We start from the raw sequence: 20,754 nt of genomic DNA, 5'->3' as shown, positions 1-20,754 counted from the left end.
ATAAATTTTTTTAAAAAAAATTAAAAAATAATTCTGGAGACAGGACCCTTGGTGGTCCCATGGGACTGATGTCCCAACCATAGATGGGGAACCATATCCTAAAATGGTAGTGGAATCAAAGTAATTTGTATAGGTTTTAAAGGATGAGCAGTGCTCTCAAAGGAGGACAGAAAGTTGTGGCAATTTTGCGCAATTTCATCTGTTTCACTTAATATGTTGTTTCAGTCTTTAAAAGAGAAGAGATGATCCTCCCAGTCTTTATTTGTTAAATTTACATTGTCAGAGACAGAATCATCAGATTTTAGAGTCAGAAGGGAACTTAGTGGCTATCTAGTCTAGATCAGTCTAATTATTTTTACAGATGAGGAAACTGAGTTGGTGGGTGATAAATGACTTACCCAAGACCACATGACTATATTGTCTATAACATAAACTTTTCTTTTGATACAAATGGTGAGTTCCCCTGTAACCTCAACATTCTAATTTTTATTTGGCATTTGTTCCATTTATTATATATACATACATATTTAAAAATCTGTACAGAGTAAAATACAAAATAAAAATGTTTCTTTATAAGTTATACCATTAAAGAGCTACTTCTTTTTTTTTTTTAGTTTAAAAGCCATCAGAAAAGAAAACAAATCTAGTCAGTCCTTCCTTAGTGTCATTCACAATAACCTTGGTATAAAATATCCATACAGCACATGTGTACAAAATTGTGTACAGTTCATAAAAGCTGTGCAAAGACAGCCAAGTTTGGCCAAAAGTCAGAGGATTGGCCTTCCCCTCCTTCCACATTTCACATTGCACCCAGAACCAAAGAGCCTTGTAGCTAGAGGTGGTGCCACTCAGGGAACGAAAGGGGGTTGGTAGAGAGTGCTTGACATATATAATATGGATGCATAAATTATAAAGAAAAAAATTTGAACACATATAAAAATATAAACTACCTTTTCTGTCCTTTTAGACAATGTATTTCTCAGTTCGGGGCAGGCTTGAAGTCTAATACAAAGGATCTCAACCCTCGATGTAGGTAATGCCTTAGTAGTTATTCCTCTTCAACGATCACCTCCCAGCCCCCATCCCAATTACTGTGCTGTGCTTACTAATGTAGTTGTGAAAGTAATTAAAATTGTGAAAGAAAATGAAAGTTGTGAAAGGACCTAGGCACAAATGATTATTGTAGCTAGTAGAAAGGATGTCGAGTTTGAGTGGGACAATAGATGTAACTACATCCCGATCTGCCTCTGAAATCTCAAAGATGCACTGGCTCCACTCCCCAACCCACAGAGATGAGTATGTTTTGCAATTAACAATGAATTATAGGAACCTTTCCAACTCTTCTTGTGGGCCCAGAGTTTCATTAAACTTATGTTATTGTCGGAGGCTGAGAAGGTAGTAGGGAGGAGACAGTCTCCTAAGAGAAAAGTCCCTTAGGAGAAAATAGATCGCACCTATCTTCGGTGGAAAATGGGATTGAATGGCAGGCTTTCTTTCTGTGGGCTGAGCCTAGAAAGATGGGGAAAACTCCCGGCTGATACTTGTGGGCGTGCTACACCCGGCACGAAGGGGAGGGACCCCCCACCTCTGGATGTGATAGCACTTAAGAAACCCCGTCTATTTGTCATAATCGTCCCCTCTTTGGCTAGGGCTTTCTAAGAAACTGTGATCTCTTCCTCTTCCCCCTCCCCCTCCTCCTCCTCTTCTTCCGAGTCTGAGAAGTCCGATGGTTTACTGGGGCTGCTAGAGTGGCATGGGGAAGGAGGCAGCTGGGCTGCTAGCCTGTCGCGGAGGTGGAGGTGCTCTGAAACTCGATGGAAGGGCAACGAGTGGCGACGACTGGCAGGCCCCAGGGCTGAGCTCTCGTCCTCTTCGTCCTCTTCCTCGTCGTCGTCTCCAGGGCACTTCTTGCCCACGTCACTGAGATCTGGGTGGGGGTTGAGCTTGGTGGGTAAAGTCTGCTCGCGACAGCCTCCGTTAGATAGGAGCTCCCTCTCTTTAGAGTTACGCCACTTCATTCGACGGTTCTGAAACCAGATTTTTACCTACGGGACGAGAACGTGAGGAAGTAGAGGTAGTAAGCCTGGGCCCTGAAGAGAAGCAGAAGTCCTCGGGGAAGGTCACTCGAGAAAACTCTCCTGATAGGGAGTGGGGGAAGCAAAGGGAAATGGGGATAGGAAGAGAGAGAAGCTGGGTAAAGGGGGAGGGAGAGAGGGGGGGGCATGGAGAAATAGCTGAAAAGGGGAAGGAAGGAGAGAGGGAGAGAGGAGACGAGAGAAGGGCGGCAGGGGCAAAGAGATGGAGAGAGGTAGAGACAGATGGAGAGACAGAGTGGGGAGGGAGAGGAGCATGAAGAAATAGCTGAAAAGGGAAAAGAAGGAAGGAAGAAGGGAAAGAGTAGCTGGAAAGTGTGATAAGGTAAGTGGGGGGAGGACACAAGGAAAGCTGGAAAGGGGAGGGGGAAGGTACACAGAAAAGAGAGGACCTGAAGGAGGACAGTGGGGAAAGAAGCTGGGAGAGGGGAGATGAAGAGGGCAGCAGGAGGACCTTGACTATTTTCCCCTGCTTTCTTCCCCTGCTCTTTAAGTCACTACTCTCCACCCCCACCCCTCACACACATTCCTAATCTAAAGGAGAGGGGAAAAGATTACAATTCAAGGGTAAAGAAGGAAGAATAAAGAAACTATGGGCCTTCATTTTGAGTTAGAAAGAACCTTGAGGATTTTCTAACCCAGCACTCATTATATAGGAGAAAAACAGGTCCAGCTTTGTGGCTAGTCTAAGGCGGTAGAAGCCAGTCAGAAAACCAGACAGTTCTAGGATTTTTGGCTAGAATTTAGGCCTGTAGAGCGTTCCACTCCATCTCCATGACATGGGTTTCTCTAATAAGCCCGATTCACCACCAACTCTCCACTCTCATTACAAGTTTCTAGGTCTTTCCTTCATTGGATGGAGAAAGGAACTGGGGTTCCTACTGGCTCCTCTTGGCTGGAACCAGCAAAGAGAGCCAAAACAAGCATTGGAAAGAGCTAGGAAAGCTATCTCCACCCCCCCAGCTTCATCTATTTGCTGATCTATTTGGTCTCCAAGAGCATCACTGGTACTGAGATTGCCCTCTGGAATCTACCTCCAAATAAGAACTTTACTCCCCCAGCCCCTTTCTTACCTAAGTGAAAATATTCCCAATTAGAGCTTTGCCAATGACCCTGAAGGAGCCTCTAGATTTAGTTTCCTGGGTAGATCTCCAGGATAAGATGGGCTCTTCAAAGTGCTGAGTGCCTGCAATCACTCACCTTCAGCCTGCTGATAGAAGTGGAATAGCTGAGGTTTGGGGTCTGGGCCCCTGAACTATAGGAAGGTTAGTCAACGGAATCATAGCAATCATGAATTTATTTATTGCCAAGAAGAGGGCAGGAGGACCTTGATTACTTTTCCCTGCTTTCTTCCCCCCTCCCTTTTCAATCATTACTCATCACCCCTATCCCATAGAGTTGCCACATAGAGTTGGACAGATGGAACAACAAGCAATGATAGGGTCATAGGGTTGGGGCAGAAGGGACCTGGGGCAGTCTAATGACTAGATTCCAACTCCCTTATTTTTACTGCAGAGGAAACCAAGGCTCAGGAGGGTGAAATGACTTCTGAAGTCATAGAGATAAGTATTTGGCAAGGCTTACATTGGAACTCAGATCCTTTGACTTCACACTCAGTGCTATTTCCACTGCATCACTATGCCTCAGAGAAGGGCACCAACTTTGAGGTTTAAATGCTTGGATTCAATCCACTGGAAATTTCAGAAGAGTTGGGTTCAAATTCTCCTTTGGGCTATTACTACCTGTGTGACCCTGGGTAATTCATTTACTCTCTCTAACCTCAGTTTACTGATCTGTAGAATGAGTAGATCAGACTAAATGAGTTCAGAGGTCTCTCCTAGCTCTGAATTTGTGACCTTAGGAAAGGAAGCTTGAGGTATGGGAGAGCAGGCCCTCCCCCCTCCCGCCCCCCCACCTGAGAGTCTTTCAGGCCCAGTTTGGCCGCCAGCTTCTTCCGGTCAGGTTTGCTTATGTACTTTTGCTTCTGGAACATCTTCTCCAGCGCTTTCCGCTGCACATCAGAGAACACTGCCCGGCGAAGCATTCCCCGCCTCGGCTTGCCCCGCGCTGCCAGTGGCCAGGAGAAAGTGCCCGGGATGGGCACTACTGAGGACGACGCTGCCAGGAGCGAGGGAGGGAAAGTGGCAAGTGAGCTGGGGAAGAGGACTACCACTAGCGAGGCTTCCTGGATGCCACCTCGCCTTTTCCCTCCCCCTTTCCCGTCCCCTCCCCCAGCTCTGCTTACAATTCGCTCTTCCCCCACTCCTCCCTTTATCTCTTACAGTCCTCGTGTCTTTTTCTACCTCTCCTCCCCCATCTCTCTCTCCCCACTTCTTTTCTTTCCCTTGCGACATGTATCCCCATGTGAATAGGCCCAGCACCTATAAACCTGCAATGGTGAAAAGCGCTTTCCGCCCAAATAACTTTGCTTTTCAACCGTAATAACCAGGATTAGATACGACAACTGAAACGTATAAAATAGTTTCCATAGTAGCCTGTTTTGTTTTGAATTTCAAAGAAAGAAGGAAAAAAGGCTGAGCGCATTAGCTAAGATAGAGGTGAAATAAAACCGCCTTTTCCTTAGCCCTGAACCCCTGGATTTTCCGAAGCTTCTATCAGCTCCGTGGCTTCTGCATTCTTCAGATGAAAATGAGGCGCCTTCACCAATAGAAGGGGGAGAATTCTCTGGTGAAGTAGGTTTTTTCTAATCAACTGGTATTCATCTTTTAAAATATTAATCTTTCCTCCCTCCTCCTTTACAAAACTGAAAGAATTCTGTCCAAATACATGAAAAGTGGCAGCTCATTAGCACATAGACCGGTTCCCAATGGGTATTGGCATGATAAAAAGGAGAGAGTTTCGCCTTTAAAAAAAAAAAAAACTTTCCCGAGGAGAGACAGAGATTCTAATGAAGCGTGAATGGTAATTGTGTAGTAATGAACTAACAGAAAAAGGCTGAGGACAAGCAGCTAAAGCCATATATTATTGGGACAAAAGAGATTTACACTTTCAAACTAAACACAACTGCATGCCAAGACCATTGGGAGAATACTGATGACAGGGGCTTCTCTTCTCTGAATCATTTTCATTAAATGGACATGAAAAGCTATTTATAAACCTCAAGTTGTTATTGTTAAGGTATTGAGATGGGGCAGAAAGGGAGCAGATTCCATTATCTCCAGCATGAATGAAAGTTTTGGGGGGTGTTTAATTCACCCACCCCCTTTTAAAAATTAATCGCTTGTTCTTTTTGGTCGTTTTAAGAGATCGGGAGATCCGTGTTGCGTCCTTGCCCTCCCCCTTAGCCAGCCATTTCTCACTGAAAAGCGAATCTTCTCTTTCACCTTTTACTCTGAGTCTGGACCTGTGCGCACTAGTAGCTTCTGTGCTCAAGGTGTGGCGGCGCCTCCCACTCGAGGAAGGTTTTGGCGGAGAGTTTTACCTCGAGTTTTCCATCTGCTCTCTTCTTATTCTATATCTTCCATGTTCTTTTGATACTATTTTGTTTGGGATAGGGGTGGGGATTGTAAGTAGGAAGGAATACTGGAAAAAAGCAAATGGGGGGGGGGTGAGGGGGATCTCTCTCCATATCTCCCTGACTACACCAAACACCCCACACAACGGAGCACTCCATGTGGTCTTGTGAAAATGCTGAAACACTGAATGACCCTTAATGGGAAATTAGCCCATGGCTGGTAAGTGTCTATCAGCAGCATGGTAGAGTGAGTGCCGGGTCTGTGTGTGGCTGCCCAGAGGGAGCTGACCAATTGGTCTCGGTGCTGAAACCTTTGTTGGGAATCATGGCAAAGTGCACTGACTCTGTGGGAAAACGGCGGGGACGTGAAGAGATGCCAATAGCTTCTCAGTGAGAAGGGAACCGCCTCAAATTTGGACCATGACAATTCCTGCTAATTTGTAGAGCAGGGAATTGGAGCAAAATGTCAAGCAGTCACTGCTTGTGCTAAATAGGGCATCAAATTGGCGCGACTGATTCTTGAATGTTGTACTCCCTCCAACCTCTGAACCAGAGCATAACCCCTAGGAATGGACGCAGAAATATTACTTAGGAATATGCAAAGATCGAGATGGCTGGCGTAAGAAAATCCAGTTAATTTTCATCAAGGAAAAAAAAGTCTGGGACTTACCTGGGAAATAAGATGATCTGATAAAAGGTTGGAAGGATCCTTCAAAATAGGGAAAGGAGAAACTCTTAGGAGGCACACTCTGGAGCAAGGCAGGGGAGGTCTCTGGTAGAAAAAAGGAAAGGGAGAGAAGGAAGGAAAGAAAGGAAGAAGGGTGAGGGGAAGATAGGGAGGAGATGGAGGGAAGGGGGAGGCGAGGAAAGAGAATATTTAATAATCTGGTGGATTCGTTAAGAGTAAAAAAAAAAGCATGACGCGATTAAATATGCCGTGGATCCTGCAATTACACCGCCACCACCCCCAAGACATAGACAAAGTGAATCAAACTGCTTTCTGAATTTATTGCTGGTTGTCATAGCTCCTTCCCCTCCCCTCCCCTAAGGGTTGCGTATGGCTGTTAGGAGAGAAACAGGATTGGAGTAGGGAAGGGAGGGATCACATCACGTAGTACATCAATTTTTATCATCTTGTATTTTAAAAATCATCACTTGCTCAAAAGTGTGGGAAAGAGGACCACCTCGCCAGGACCCTGAGAAAGACAATGGAAGAAAGAAGAGGACTGCGAGGCTCTCGCAACATTCTTTTTGCTCAAGATCTTGTAAGGTATAAGGAGAGACCCCGGTTTGTATAGGGTGATGCTCCGCTCAAGTTTGGTAAGGTTTCTGAGTACCTCCCAGCCTTTGAAACAGTACAATAGAGAAAACTGGTAGCGAAACTGATGGTCGAGGAAGCAAAGCTTGTTTTCGAATGAGGACGCAAGCGCTAAACCAAGCGGAAGGCTCATTCAAGACAGCCCACATCCTCCACCTTTCTACCGAGTTGGGACCTCAAATGTGTCCTTAATATTCTTAAACTTGTTGGTCACTTACCTGCTCTGGGAGACGAGGACAGGATGGCGTTCACCCCGAACTTGAGAAAAGTGGCTTCGTTGGTCTGAGAGGCAGAAGTCTGAGGGGAGCACCCTCGCCGGCTGCTGGAGGCAGAGGAGCTGACTAGATCTGTGGTCACTGTGTCAGTCATGGCGGAGGTGGTTCCTGAAGTTGGAGGGGACAGGCTGGGCTGGGGGCCACTCCGGGGCAGGTAACTCCCCGGCCTACTGATTCTGATCAGATCTTCCACCAGGAAGCTGGAGTGACTAGAGAAGGCTGACTGCAAAGACTGAGGCAGCGTTAACGTAGGAGTGGGTCTCAGGAGATTGGGGTACACTGCTGGAGGAGCAATAAGGCTAGGGAACATCATCTCAGTAGCTTTTTCTTTCTTTTCTTTTTTTCAAAAATAAATAATCTTATTTAACGTAACCAACAGCGGAAGATTTCTTCCCTCCCCCTCCCACCCTTAGTTCTCCTCTCCTCCTTTGCAAACTTCTTGAGGGAAGATCCAGCTAGCGAGGGTGACAAGAGGTCTACGCGGCCCTTCCTGCTAGATGTTGGGTTTTATAGTGGTCAGTCCGCTAAAGCTCTTTCAAAAGTGACAGCTCGAACAATGAGGTTCAACAAAGTTCTCCACTTGAGCTTCATTCATCGAGGGCTTTGGGCGCTCTGATTGGTGCAGGGGTGCAATTTATGATTGGATTAGACTTCATAAGCAAGCAATGCACAATGGCCTGGTAACAAAGAACGTGTAGTCATCAATTTTGCATATTGACCGCCTCTTTGGAATACAGTGTTCCAAAGGATCCCAGCAGGGTTTTTGTTCAGAAGCAACACAGGCTAATTAAATGCCTATTTAAAAGTTTCCAATGACATTATTTTTGCCTCATAGAAAAGGAATTATTTAAAGAAAGCACTAAATTTATTTGCTGCTCCCTCCTGCTGAGTTTAGAATATAAATAAATATTCATATAGACTCATCTGCCAGATGAGGAGGGGGGAGCTACAAAAATTCAAATTAAGAAATGCTAAAATAAACTTTTTCACATTCCCTCCTCTCATCCCAGCAGAAGCAGAAACCAGAAATGGAGAAGGGAGTGCAATCGATGTGTGTAGGATATTATAGGTCTAAAATGCTACAGAAAATTTTTAAATGCATATTTTCAGGATAGGGGATAGGCTACTTTGGATGCTGGACAGAGAAGAATGAGCTTTGATAAACCTAGCTTATTTACTCGTAATCATGCTGTATTAAACCCGCAATATTCTCAAACTTACTAGCAAATTTGCACAGCATTCCAAACTTAGCTGGAGGTTCTTGGGATGAAGGGCAGTGCAGCCTAAACTTCTGAAAAGCAGAATAGCCCACTTTGAAGATTCTGAAACAGTGGGACTTAATTCCTTTCCAGAAAAGTGCGTCTTTCCAAAATGAATTGTGGAATCTGTAAGGATTCGTTCTTTTTCCTGATATAAAAGTGGACCTGTCTGTTTTGCGTTCAAATACATCTCTTCCTTCCTCCCTCCCTTCCTTTCTCTCTTTTTCTTTCCTTCTTCTTTCCTTCTTTCTTTCTTTCCTTCTTTCTTTCTTTCTTTTTTTTGGTGGACAGCCCCTTTCCTGCTGTTTTCAAGGGTCTTTAATATGCTTCTTTCCTACACAATCCATATATGTATATTTGTTCTCTGAGTTTCAATAATGCATGTAATAGGCTCCAACTTCACAAAAAGGCGCAAGGGGGAGTGAGAGCGAGAGCAAGAATACCGCAGCTTTTCCTAACTTAGTCTAAGGAAGTCGGGCCATTCTCGTTGTGTTTTTGTCGGAAAGTGGAATTCTCCCCAGCACCAAAGCTTTTGCTCTCCAGTAGCTTAGTGATGGGAGCTGTGGAAGTTTATTTCACCTGATTTCCCTGTTAGAGGACAGAACAGATGTGTTAAATGTCCCATTCAGTTCTTCAGTGAGGCTGAACCTAAACGGAGAGAAGTGTGCAGCCTCCGCCGTAGGGCCCTTATCCTATTAACCATGAACTAACTGTCACCTTCAGCTGTTTTCCCTTTTTACTTTTTAACACAAAGCTTTCTCAAAAATCTTATTAACCAGCTTTATTTCTCTCGATGGTTTTGTTCGGGGCGTTTTGTGTTGATTATCTCCATGTCGCTGCTTTAACCATTCAGTAAAAGTGCATCTGCGATTTATATCACATTAGGCAAGGAAGAGAGCCTGCTTAAGCTCTCTCTGGAATCAAATTAAAAAGTTATTAATGCAGGATTCTGAGGACCAGAATTAATGATGAAAAGTGATATTGTGCACAGTTTGGTAACTGGACTCAGCGCGGTGCTGGGGGAGGGAGGGCGAAGAAGAGACGAAGAGAAGAGAGCAATTTTTTTTTTTTTTGAGATTTATATTTTATTGGTTGTTTGTCTATAAGGACTGGCTGCACGAATAAATGCAATCCAAGGCACACTTAGGGGTTGGATTCAGTGGAGTGGAGAGCAATATCTGTTTAAGAACTTCGAGAGTTTCCTACTTGTGGCGCTTTGCAGTAAAACCATGAACAATATTCTAAGAAACTTTTGGAGGACCCGCAGCAGGAGAAATAAAGAGAAATCACTTTGAAACACCTGCGCTTGAAATGGGGCTCCGGATCCGGCTTTCCCAACTAAATCGCACAGGAACTCAGTGAGCAATCAGGTCTCTTCTGGAAGATCTTCTACTCTCGTTTTCGCAGGAGGCCATCTAATTCTCGTTTTCTATTTGATAACTTAGAGCGAGAGATTCCCTGGGGCCGTCTTGAAAGCTTTTGCTCGGAGGTGTTACTTTTCAGAACTCCAAACTCCAGCCTCCAAACAAGGGCAGAGACCACGGAAACTATACAGAGAGTGAAATCTGAGAGGACTCTGGAAGGGACTCAGAGTTCCCTCCAAACGTGTTCCCTCTGGGGATGAGGGGTGGAGGGGCAATAAAGTGGGGCGTGTAATATATAGGCTTCTCTTTGGGCAGTTTCTGGAGTTTTGGGGTTCCTCAACACCCTCTTCCCCTTAACGTCATCATCCTTCCCATTTAGATGATTTTACTCCTTTCTTTCCAATACACCGGGAGCATTTTGCCTCACTATAGACCAACTGCTGGTAATTTCTCTGCTTTTAAAAGGGGGAACTGACATTTTTTGGAAGGTTGGGTCAAACCCATGCTGCGATCCACGTGGACCTGGTTACTTAGCGTCATGAAGAATTCTTTAGGCAGCAAAAGAAAAAAAAGATTGGGGGCTGGGAGAGGGCTTGATGCCTCTGAAAGAGGGAGAGATCATAAGGAACCAAGAAATCGGACGAAAGGATCTCACTTGAAGTGATCCCCTTGCACTTTTCTTTTCAAAGTAAGCGATCGTTTCTAGTGCCGCGAGTCCCGGCGTCTGCAGCTAAGACCTGTGACTAATGCCATTTGACCTGTGCCCGTGGGGTTTTGTGATTTCTGCCACTCTTTTTAATGTCGTTATCTTCACATTTATTTCGAAGTCGCTCGAGTTCTTTGTCCTAGGGCTGTTGTTTCTTTCTTTCTACTTTTTTTTTAGGAGTAGGGGGAGGTGGTAGGGACAAAAACGTGGGAGTGCAGAATCTGCATAGACGCCTGCTTGCGTAGGTGAACCGGTGAGTTGTAGGCTTCTGCTCTACTCGGGAATAAACTTTCCAGACCGATGCGGAAAGAGCTGAATGAGAAATTAGGGCTACTTGCGCTCTTCCCCCTCAGCCCCACCCTTAGCCCAGTAGAGAGGCCTGCAATCGAGTCCGGAGGGTTACCTTGGGCTACCTCTAGCTCTTCCACTAGGCGCCCCTCCTCCTCCTCCCCGGAGGTCCCAGCGGGCCCCACACGTCCAGGCTCCTCGAGGAGTACGGGTAGCCTTCTCCTGGGCGGCAGAAATCGCCCCTGTCCTGCCCTCTGTCCTCCTCTTCAGGCCGAGCTGGGCGCGGGTGGTGGCAGGGCCTCGCTCCAGCAGCCCGAAGGCCAGCTTCTAGGGCATTCCTGGGCCCCCGGGGGCGCCGCTTTCTAGGGGATGAAAGCTGGCATTTAAGCAGAGCCAGTAGGAAGCAGAACCAGACCCACCCCGGTCCTTGCCAGGGCGCAAGAGCCCGCCTCACCAGCAGTTTGGGAGAGAAAGCGTGCGCTTAGAACTTTGGCGGGAAGCATGGCCTCCTGGCCCTGTCCCAGCCCAAGTCAGCCCCTCTCTGGTCCCGCCAGGACAGGGCCTGACCAAGATCGTGGCTGCCTCGCTGGCATGCGCGAGCGTGTGCGTGCCGCGGTGGCATGTGCCAGGGCAGCGAGGGAGGCGGGCGAGCGCACGCCCGGGGGCGATCGCCGAGTTGCTGCGGCCTCTCTCCGGCCTCCGCGAACTTTCTCCCGGGTGGCTGCTGCTCCAGGACTTGACGGCAAGCCCGGGCTGCGCAGAGAGCCGCTATATTAAGGCACCTAGGGCGTTCACCTTCGGAATAGGCCGCGAGTAAGTACCCATTGGCCGGCCGAGGCTCCTTCTGCATCCTTCCCCCACCCCTAGTCCTGGACCCTTCTTGCCTCCCCCCCACTTTTTTTTTTTCTCTTGAAAATCCTTCTATTGTGCCAATCAAGCAGATGGTTTGCAGGAAATATAGCTTGGCCTCGCTGACCGAAACTAATTTTAACTAGCTTTCCAAGCCTGAAACGTTTGTTTTGCTCTTACAAAATAGCTCCCAAAACAGCTGGCAAGGGTGAATTAAACCCATTAAAGACACATTTATAAGAAATTATATTCACATAGGTTGCTCGAACCCCCTTGTGCAGCCTAAGAGGGGAGATGGGCACATTTAAATGAGAATGTCCCCGAACGCTACCCTCCTTAACATAGCTTGAAAGTCTCAAAACATTTTACTAAATAGATTAACTTGAGCATTGTTTTGCATCACATCTATCAGCTTCATTAAGTGAATGGCTGGACAAATATATTACGCATGCATGAAAAGCTCTTTTGGGGACAGCCTTATTGTATCCTCAGCCCTGACAGGTGGTTAACTGTGTGTTGTGTTTTTGTGTGTGTGTGCGTGCGTGTGTGGGTTTTTATTTAGACGCGAAGAAAGAGGATCTCGGTGAGAGTGCGCAGGGTACGCAGAGTTTACGTTTGCTCCAGCTTTCAGCCTCGCTGCCCCGACGGCGCCCCCCTGGGGAACTGGGGTGGGGGAAATAAGGGGGGGAGATGGGGAAGGCACAAGGGAAACTGAGAACAGATGATGTCATCACGTCCTATGTCATTAAAATTAATTGGGGGATGGGAACGGGGGAGTCGGTGCGTTCTTTGGCTCCGAAGGGTAGGTGAGGCAGTTACCAAAGGTGAATCTTGTCTTTGTTTTAGAATTTGTTTCTTTTAAAACTCTTGGAGTCCCTTTCCGATTCTCTCCCTCCCCTCTTTTCTTTTCCTTCTTGGTTCTTCCTTCTTGTTCCCATGGGGGAGAAGCTTCCATCCGATTCCTTTCGGATTAGTTTTCTGGTGAAAGATTCCTTTTAAACTCGTATTTGGGCCCTGTTTACTAAAACCATGAAAATTGGCATGCTTTCTTGATCCACTTAGTACCCCTGCAGTTTCTTTCGACCTTTTGAGCTGCTATCTTTTAGAAGGAATTTCAGGCTGGTGTTACCTAGAGTGATCAGCCAGAGGGCCCCCAGAGGGGAGCAGCAGGTTTTCCAGGAGTAAACTGAGTGCCTGCATGAGGGCCTCAGGATAGGGGACAAGAAAGGGCTCAAATTGTACTGTCTCAAGTCATCTCCCTTCCCTACCCATGACCAGTTTTTCAGCCAAGAACAAAGTTGAGTAAATTTAGATTAGCTATGTCTGAGGGCCAGGGGAGACACCCTTGAACGTGCTGTCCAGCATACACTCATTCCCCCACCCCAACTAGGCCAGGGAGAGAGGCCTCAACTGAGAAACGTCATGTTCTCTCCCTTCATTCACCCCAAGCCTTTCAGATTGCCAGCTTTGGTCCTACTCAGAAAGGCATCTTTTTTTGGTTTGTTTGTTTTTTGGTTCTTTCCTCTAGCTGGAATTATTGATTTTCTGTCTTAGACTTTTCGGTACTCAAAAGGTGGGTATGGAAGAAGGTAAGGTGGATTGACAGCCGAGGTGGAAAGAAGGAACCTTTCTTTATACTAAATGGCCTACTTTTGTGTGGGGGAAGGCAAGAGATGAGCTGATAGGCTGGAGGCTTTACTGTTTTCTTTTCCTCAGTCCCTAATGATTCATTGATTGGGACCAGATGCCTCTTTGCAGAGTTCTTTTTGAATCTTGAGGGGTTGGGGCTCCTGAGAGGGGAAACTGATGTCTGGTGAAGTGTACTTCACAAACCAGTGATGGCGGAAAAAGAGAGGAATCTCATTTCCCCTACTTGGAAGGCTTTTGAACGCACATAGAGCCATTGGTGACAACAATTTTGTTTATAATTCACCAGAGTTCAGTATTAACATTTTAGCATATCAACTACTTAGACTATTTCATTTCCCAAACTTGAATGTTCACGTTCTCTATCCTTGTGTTGGACTTAATCTTAACCCTGATCCAAAATGGATGACCAAAAAGGAAAATAATAAAATGGCTGGTTAGTAGTTTTCTAGTGACCAATTCTCTTTGTAGAATTATAAAAGGATATCAAAGACTATTTAGTTAGTCTCAGTATTCAAATGAGAGAACAGGCCCAAGGAGTTGAAATAATTTACCTGAAGTTACCCAGGCCAAATAAATGGTAGAACCAGCATCTGAAGTCACCTCTTCTGACCCCAAATTTACTTTTTATTGTATTGTGCTACACACACACACACACACACACACACATCCTCTTTGAAAGAAAGAAGAACCAATGGATATCATCCCAATTAGAGATTCGCTTGGATTAATTAGCAATACCCTTTTGAAAGGCTCATGTACTTCCCCTTCCCTTTCTAAGGAGGTATCAACCATTTATATCTAGTCACAATTGGTTCACACATTTCCTTTCTCCTAACATCTAGTTGATAATGGGCATAGGTGTGAGTGGAACTAGAGGAGAATTTGGAAACTAGTATTGCCAGAGAGGATAGACCTGATTGGAACATACCATTTTGAGGATTTGGGTTGGGAGACTGTATTCAAAGAAAGAAAAGAAAAGGAAGGATATTTGAAGGTTGTTAAAAATTTAGACATCCCTCACCCTCTTTCCCTCCCCACTACTGTCACTTTTGTAGCACTGAAATGGCAATAGGGGAGTGGAGATTTTAAGGGAATTCAGTATCTGATTAAACTATAGTTATATTGGTACAACTGGTAATTTTATGGCAAAGTAGGGAAAACTGTAACCACAGAACATACATGCCTGAAGAATATACCATCTCAACCTACAGAATGCAAGAGCAAAGAACAACTTAATGCATTACCTCTGTTTTTCAGTTCAAATAAATGTAAGGATTTCCTGCCTCATTTCTACCTTTCCAAGGTTTTATGCATCCTTTATAGACCAGCTCAAGTCTTACCCATTCTGTCAAGCCTTTTCTGACTTGCCTGGAAAATGAATTAGTTAAAAACAGTTCATTTCGGAGGTCCTGCTCAGCCATAACATTCTGTGAATTTTTATATGAATCATATGAATTTTTAGACTCTAGTCAACTTTGAGTTCTCTTTAGAGGCAGCTGGCGGCAGAGTGGGTAGAGCACTGGCCTTAGTGTCGGGAATACTTGAATTCAAATGCACGCTCAGACACTCACTGTCTGTTTAACCTTGGGTAAGTCCCTTAAATTCTGTTTGCCTCAGTTTCCTCAATGGTAAAATGAGGATAATAGTAATTGCACCCACCTTGAAGGGTTGTTGTAAGGATCAAATGAGGTAATAGTTGTTAAAAAGCATTTAGCACAGTACTTAACGCATAGTAGGCATTCTATAAATGCTTATATTCTACTCATAACTTCTCTGTTTGGATCTGGTGTATGCACTGTTTCCTTTCCCATTCAATTGTTTGTATGCTTTCTTGTTTTCTGATTAGTTCATGTGTATATATGTCTTACCTGCTTGGCTGTGCTGTGGACTCCTGAAAGAGCTTAAATCTTCCATAGCAAATTTCATAGCACTTCATGCTATGTGGTTTGTATGTATTTGATTGATTAATAAGCTTATTAGCTCAGGCTTTGATTATTGGCCATTAGCAAACAGGAGGCAGTGAAAGTATTCAGGTTTCATGAACATTTGAATTGCACATTTAGCTTTTCCCAGGAGAGTATATATTAAAACTCATGTGTTAACCCCTGTGATCAATGCTTAATTGAGACTTAAATAAGTTAACATTAATTTTGGAATGAGAGTGGGAACTAGGATAATTCATGTTCTTCATAATTCTCATTGTTCATCCTTTGTTTAGGTCCTTAGTAGTAAGAAATGTGTAGAGATGCAAATTTTAATGAGATGACCACTACCTAATTTTGGTTGAAAGGTCACTGGAAAGGGTGATCCGCCCCCAAAGGCAGGCTGGACAGTGCATACTCTCTAGAGAGCTGCTATTCTAGAAACTGTTTTGTAGAATGTGGACTTATCAGGGAGATGCTGTGTAGAAGGCACTTGCGAGATGCTAGGGTTAAATGTATATATGTGTGTGTGTGTGCATATATATAATATATGTATATATGCACACACATATATGTATATGCACACATATGTGTGCATGTTTATATACACATATATGTAATCCCTGCCTTCAAGAAGGATACAGCACATAAATACTGCAATCCAACAATGAGCATTTATTAGGTAGTGGGAACAGCCAAAACTGAAATATTCCCTGCCCTCAAGGAGATTTTATTCTGTCTGAGGAAATAGCATGCATGATAGATGGTAATTTGAGAAGAGGAAGAGACCAGTAATGACTTCCTGTAGGACGGCTTTAAGTCAAGCTTTAGTTCATGTTCTCCTGGTCTCTGGTCCTTAGCTATGGTATCAGTGTCATAAGTTTCAAAAGTATTTCTAAAGAGAGTAGTCAACAGATATATGGTCAGGCAGCTGGTAGGTCCTTGGGGAAAGGGCAAAGCAGGGGAAGGTGGGAAGGCCAAGAACAAATGCTGAGATGCTTGCCCCACTGAAAGCTCGACAAGCATTTATTAAACATTTCCAGATACTGTGCTAGACACTCCAGATATAAATTCAACTAATGACCCACTTCTTGTTCTCAAGGATCTTACCATCGATCAGTAGAGACAAATTGTACACATATAAGTGTAGTCCAGAGCAGAGGTGTCAAACTCAAAAAGAAATGGGAGCCATTAAATTGTATATAAGAAGCCCTGTAGGTCACATATCAACTTAGAAAACCACTTATTAACATTGCATTCTGTTGTATTTTCATTGATTTTGTTAAACATTTCCCACTTACTTTAATCTGGTTTGGGCTGCTCTAGGGAGTGTAGCAGGCTGTATGTTTGACAGTTCTGCTCTAGGGGTCTTTATTCCCGCTTCCAATCTCACAGATGAGTTGGGTCCCTGGATGGCAAAGCTGGCTGTATCTACCCCTCAGGGTTGGGAGGAAAGCCTAAGAGTTGGGGATCATTTTTTAATGTCAGTAGCTTGAGCTCACATCCCAGTTTCTGTCCAATATTAGTCACCAGTTGTGGTATTTATTAGTGTTAGTAATATGATACCTCAATAGCACTTTGCTAATTAACATTAACTTTTACAATGAGATATTTCCTAGGAAGAAATAAAAAGAACAAAACAGACACACACACACACACACACACACGTCTCCCCCCACTCCTGATTCAAACCAGGGCATTGTCTCTCCCCTAAAGTATTTCCCTACTAAAGTTACTTCCAGATGCGGTATAGCTGATGTAGTCTTGCCACAGAGCTCTTGTAGAATGTTCCACAGGATGATACTGGCATGCTGGGCTTGACTGACAACAAACTGGTCCAGATTCCTGCCTCTTACCATTTGGGTTCTCTGATCTTTCAAATCTCCCAGCGTTGTTTTTTTCTCCAATACTCCTTCATTCAAGTACAGAAAATTAACAGGCACAAAAAGGTCACAATCAATTTAGGAAGCCAGATGGAGACCCAAGTTGGAGATGGGTTCCCTCACCTAGTGACACATAGCATTTTGTCCTGCTCACTTGAACATAGCCCAGAAATAGAGACCAGTTTGACAGTTAATCTGTATGACAGGCACACTCAATTCCCGGTCAGCCGTTTAGATCTGGCCTCACTAGCTGTGTGACCCTGGGCAAGTCACTTAACCATTTGCTTGTTTCCTCATCTGTAAAATGGGCTGGAGAAGGAAATGGCAAACCACTTCACTGTATCTGCCAAGAAAAACCCCAAATAGGGTCCCAAAGAGTTGGACACAATTGAACAACGAACACAAAAGCAAATGAAATGCTCTTCTTTGGCACATAGTAGACAGAAAACAGATAGGAAATATCTGTCCATGCTGTGATGTCCACATTAGGGATTTCATGAGATAGAAAATGCCGTGTTTGTTCAGAGACACTGGACTCTTCTTGACTAGCACTCATTACAAAAGTTTGTGTAGAATAAATATATAAATGCAAGGTAGTGAGGGAGTTGGAAGGGGATCAACACGGACTTTTCATAAAAGGTGATGCTTGAGCTGAGTTTTGAAGAAAGTGAGGAATTCTATGACAAAGAGAAGCAGAAGAGAGAGAATCTGAGGTGCCTAGCAAGGAGTGGGAAGGGAGGGGGAAAGTGGGTATCTAAGTTCTCTGCTATTTCAGATGGTTATACATGAGTAAAATGATGTTTGAATGAATATTAACAACCGAACTCATAACCATGTTGACGGCCCCAGCTATGTTTTCGTAGAACTTCTGACCAACCCCTCTGAAGAGGACTAAAGACTATAATATTTATTATTCGAGGTTCCCCCCTAATAAAGGTAGCTTTGTTTCCTTTCTCTTTCATTTACATCTCCAGCACGCAAAAGACTCCCAAATGCAGATCGTTTTTAGTCATCATTCAAGACATTTTGTTGTCAATTTAGCACAATAAATTATATGGGGCTGGCTTTGGTTGGTTGCATTGGCTTTTTTTCCTGCTAATCTAATTACCAAGGTAAGGAACTCCTGAAACAGAGAGCCGCCTGCTTAGAAAGGCCTTCCTCCACCTGGTGGATTGTTCAGCCAATCTTTTTAAATGTCCATGGTTTTAAAGGGGAGGGTGGGACCTTTAAAAAAAAAAAGTTTGTTTGCAGCGCAATGGGAAAGAATTTAGTGGTTGTCAACATGTGTTTAGTATAAGGACTCGGTCTAAAATGTAGGTTCAGTTTGTCTGAATTTCAGGTCAGACTAGCCCCCAAAACCTGTGCAGCTTTGGCTGTGGGGTTTTGTGTGTGTATGCGTTGGGTTTTTTTTAAGAGTTCATAAGAGTGGGGTGGGGGGCGGTGTGGTGGAGTCTTGAGGGGATAATGTCCTTTAAAGAGGAGACACTTTGAGGGCGTTGTTTCTAGGGACTCTCCCTGACTCATGCTGAAAGGCCAGCTTTGAATGAGCTGCTTGGGCTAGGCCATATTTTGAACTGTGTTTTTAGTCCTGGATTCTGACAAACAAAATAAAATACCTTGTCGAATAGGGCCCATTGAGCAGGGATGATGGGTTAAGAGTGGGGGTATGAGGTGGCAGCGTGGGTGTTTGTTTATCAAGGAGAAGTTGTCAGTGGTTTCTGAAAGGAACAACGCCAGAGCCTGATGGCTGGGGTAGCATTGATGTGAGGTAACGGGGTAATCGGATTGAAAGGGAGCCATGGTATTTATGTCAGTTCTCATTTCGTCAAATGAATAATATGAGGTTGCTACCTAGCTGAAGCGTTGGCCAGGGGCTTCACTTAGAAAGCATCCGGGCCTCATTGGATTCAAATATAAATTAATTCTCACTGGAGCATTGGCTGATTAATCTATTTGCATAATAGTAGAAAAACTGCAGAGTGGTTACTTTTTTTCCCCCTTCCAGGGATTTGGACAAAAAAAGCTTTAAATTCATTTGAAAAAAGAGTGTGTGAGAAGTCAGAGGAGCAAAAGCATCCCTTGGCACTCCGGAAACTTTTCTGGGCAGAGATGGTGCTAGCTAGCATCAGGGACAGAGTCCGTTCACATAAATAGTTTAAACTCTGCATAGGAGAAAAAAAGAGCTACTTTTTTGCTGCTTTTTGACCTTTGGCTCCTTTCGCTTCAGGTGATTGGCTGTGTCTGGTTCAGTGAGATGCTGAGCACTGAAAGTGAATGAAATATCAACCTGATGCCAGTTCAATGGAAGGACCTTCCAGCAATCTTAGAAAATACATGGACTTCTTTGAGGTATCAACTGATTTACAGGGTTTATTTTGAAGAAGACTTTACCATTTACACAAAATTTAGGCTCAATTTCAGGTTCAGAAAATTATTGCAGCTCATTCCATTTGTAAAGTTATTTTAGGATTTGACTACGGTTTATTAAGCCCCGTTCCTGACCATACTATAGTGGACACTAAGCTGTATCTTTAGAAAAGTAGAATAAACTTGCATCTGTCTAGAGATAATTTGCCGGGCTAAAGGGATAGGATGAATCTAGTAAAGTAAAATTTAGTTGAAAGAAACGGAACCCAGAGGTACACTTGAGTTCAGTAATATCAGCTACATTTGATAATGGTTAAGATCTGTTTACATTAGACATTAAAGATACATGCAGAAGAAATGTGTGATATAGTTGTGACTGTCCAGAAAGAATTTGCTAGACTAAATGCAGGGCTGAATCTTCCTGGATTCACTTGTGTCCAAATCTCAGTTGAAATCCTACCTTCCCCAAGTAGCCTTTTCTAGGCTGCCTTAATGCTATGGCTTTTCTCCCAATTTATTCTGTACATACTTCTGTACATAGTTGTTTGCATGTCTCCTCCCAGTAGATTGTGAGTTCCTTGAGGGCATTCATCCCGCAGCAAAGGTCCTATTTCCTCTCTGAGCCTCATTTTTCTCCCACTGTATTTTTTAAAAACTCCCCTTTGTTGCCATTAGCTTCCCTTATCGGGTCATTGTGAGCTTTAGCCCTTTTGACAACTGTGCTTAGAAGATCATGCCATGTCCTTATACTCATGCTCTGTTAGCTGTTCTTGCTTCCATCATTCATACATTCCTTTTAAAAATCCAGTTTGATTAGTGAATTCCTTGTGTTTTCACCTTGGTTTCTTAACCAAAATTCTATTTTCCCTTCTCGTTGGACTATTTTTCCTTTATGTCTTTAAAATTTAATTCTTAAGCATTTCTTATTCTTTCTCTGTTCACTTTCCCAGAGAATTCTAGTCTCTTCTGGTGGAGGGAGTACCTTGAATTCCACAAGCCAAAGAAATAAGAGATCCTTTTGTTATTCACAGAGGTCTCTCCCAAGGTGAAAAGACTTGCCTGAAGTCAGTCAGTTACTCAGCAACCACACCTACTGGGTGCCAAGCTCTGTGCTAAGCATTTGGGATACGCACATTCCAGGGTACAAAGCGAAGTTAGTCATAAGATCATGGACTAGAACCCAGGTACTTGTCCCCACCGAACAGGTAAATATTTTAGATGGTTTCTTCTTTATCTCACTCCGTTACCATTTTTTTTCCATTATGTGAAACCACTGGACCAGGGATGGGGCACCTGTGGCCTCAA

The 20,754-nt window shown here is 44.1% G+C and overlaps 1 protein-coding gene and 1 long non-coding RNA gene across 2 annotated transcripts; one reads left to right on the top strand and one right to left on the bottom strand.

Moving 5' to 3' along the window:
- Positions 1-585: 585 nt before the first annotated feature.
- On the bottom strand, positions 586-7,474 carry DBX1 (developing brain homeobox 1). Its single transcript, XM_072622001.1, has 4 exons — positions 7,105-7,474; positions 6,239-6,340; positions 4,009-4,211; positions 586-2,045 (listed from the first exon to the last, which is right to left on the bottom strand). The coding sequence occupies exons 1-4, from the start codon at positions 7,472-7,474 to the stop codon at positions 1,656-1,658; spliced, it is 1,065 nt and encodes a 354-aa protein (XP_072478102.1). The 3' UTR covers positions 586-1,655.
- Positions 1,943-4,586, top strand: LOC140512687 (uncharacterized). The gene is made up of 2 exons (XR_011969879.1): positions 1,943-2,074; positions 4,096-4,586. It is a non-coding gene; the product is annotated as an uncharacterized lncRNA (long non-coding RNA).
- Positions 7,475-20,754: the final 13,280 nt, after the last annotated feature.

Source organism: Notamacropus eugenii, chromosome 6 (genome assembly GCF_028372415.1).
Source record: "Notamacropus eugenii isolate mMacEug1 chromosome 6, mMacEug1.pri_v2, whole genome shotgun sequence".
Classification (NCBI taxonomy): domain Eukaryota; kingdom Metazoa; phylum Chordata; class Mammalia; order Diprotodontia; family Macropodidae; genus Notamacropus; species Notamacropus eugenii.
Note: the sequence above shows the minus strand (reverse complement) of the source record. Positions and strands in the feature narration are given on the sequence as shown.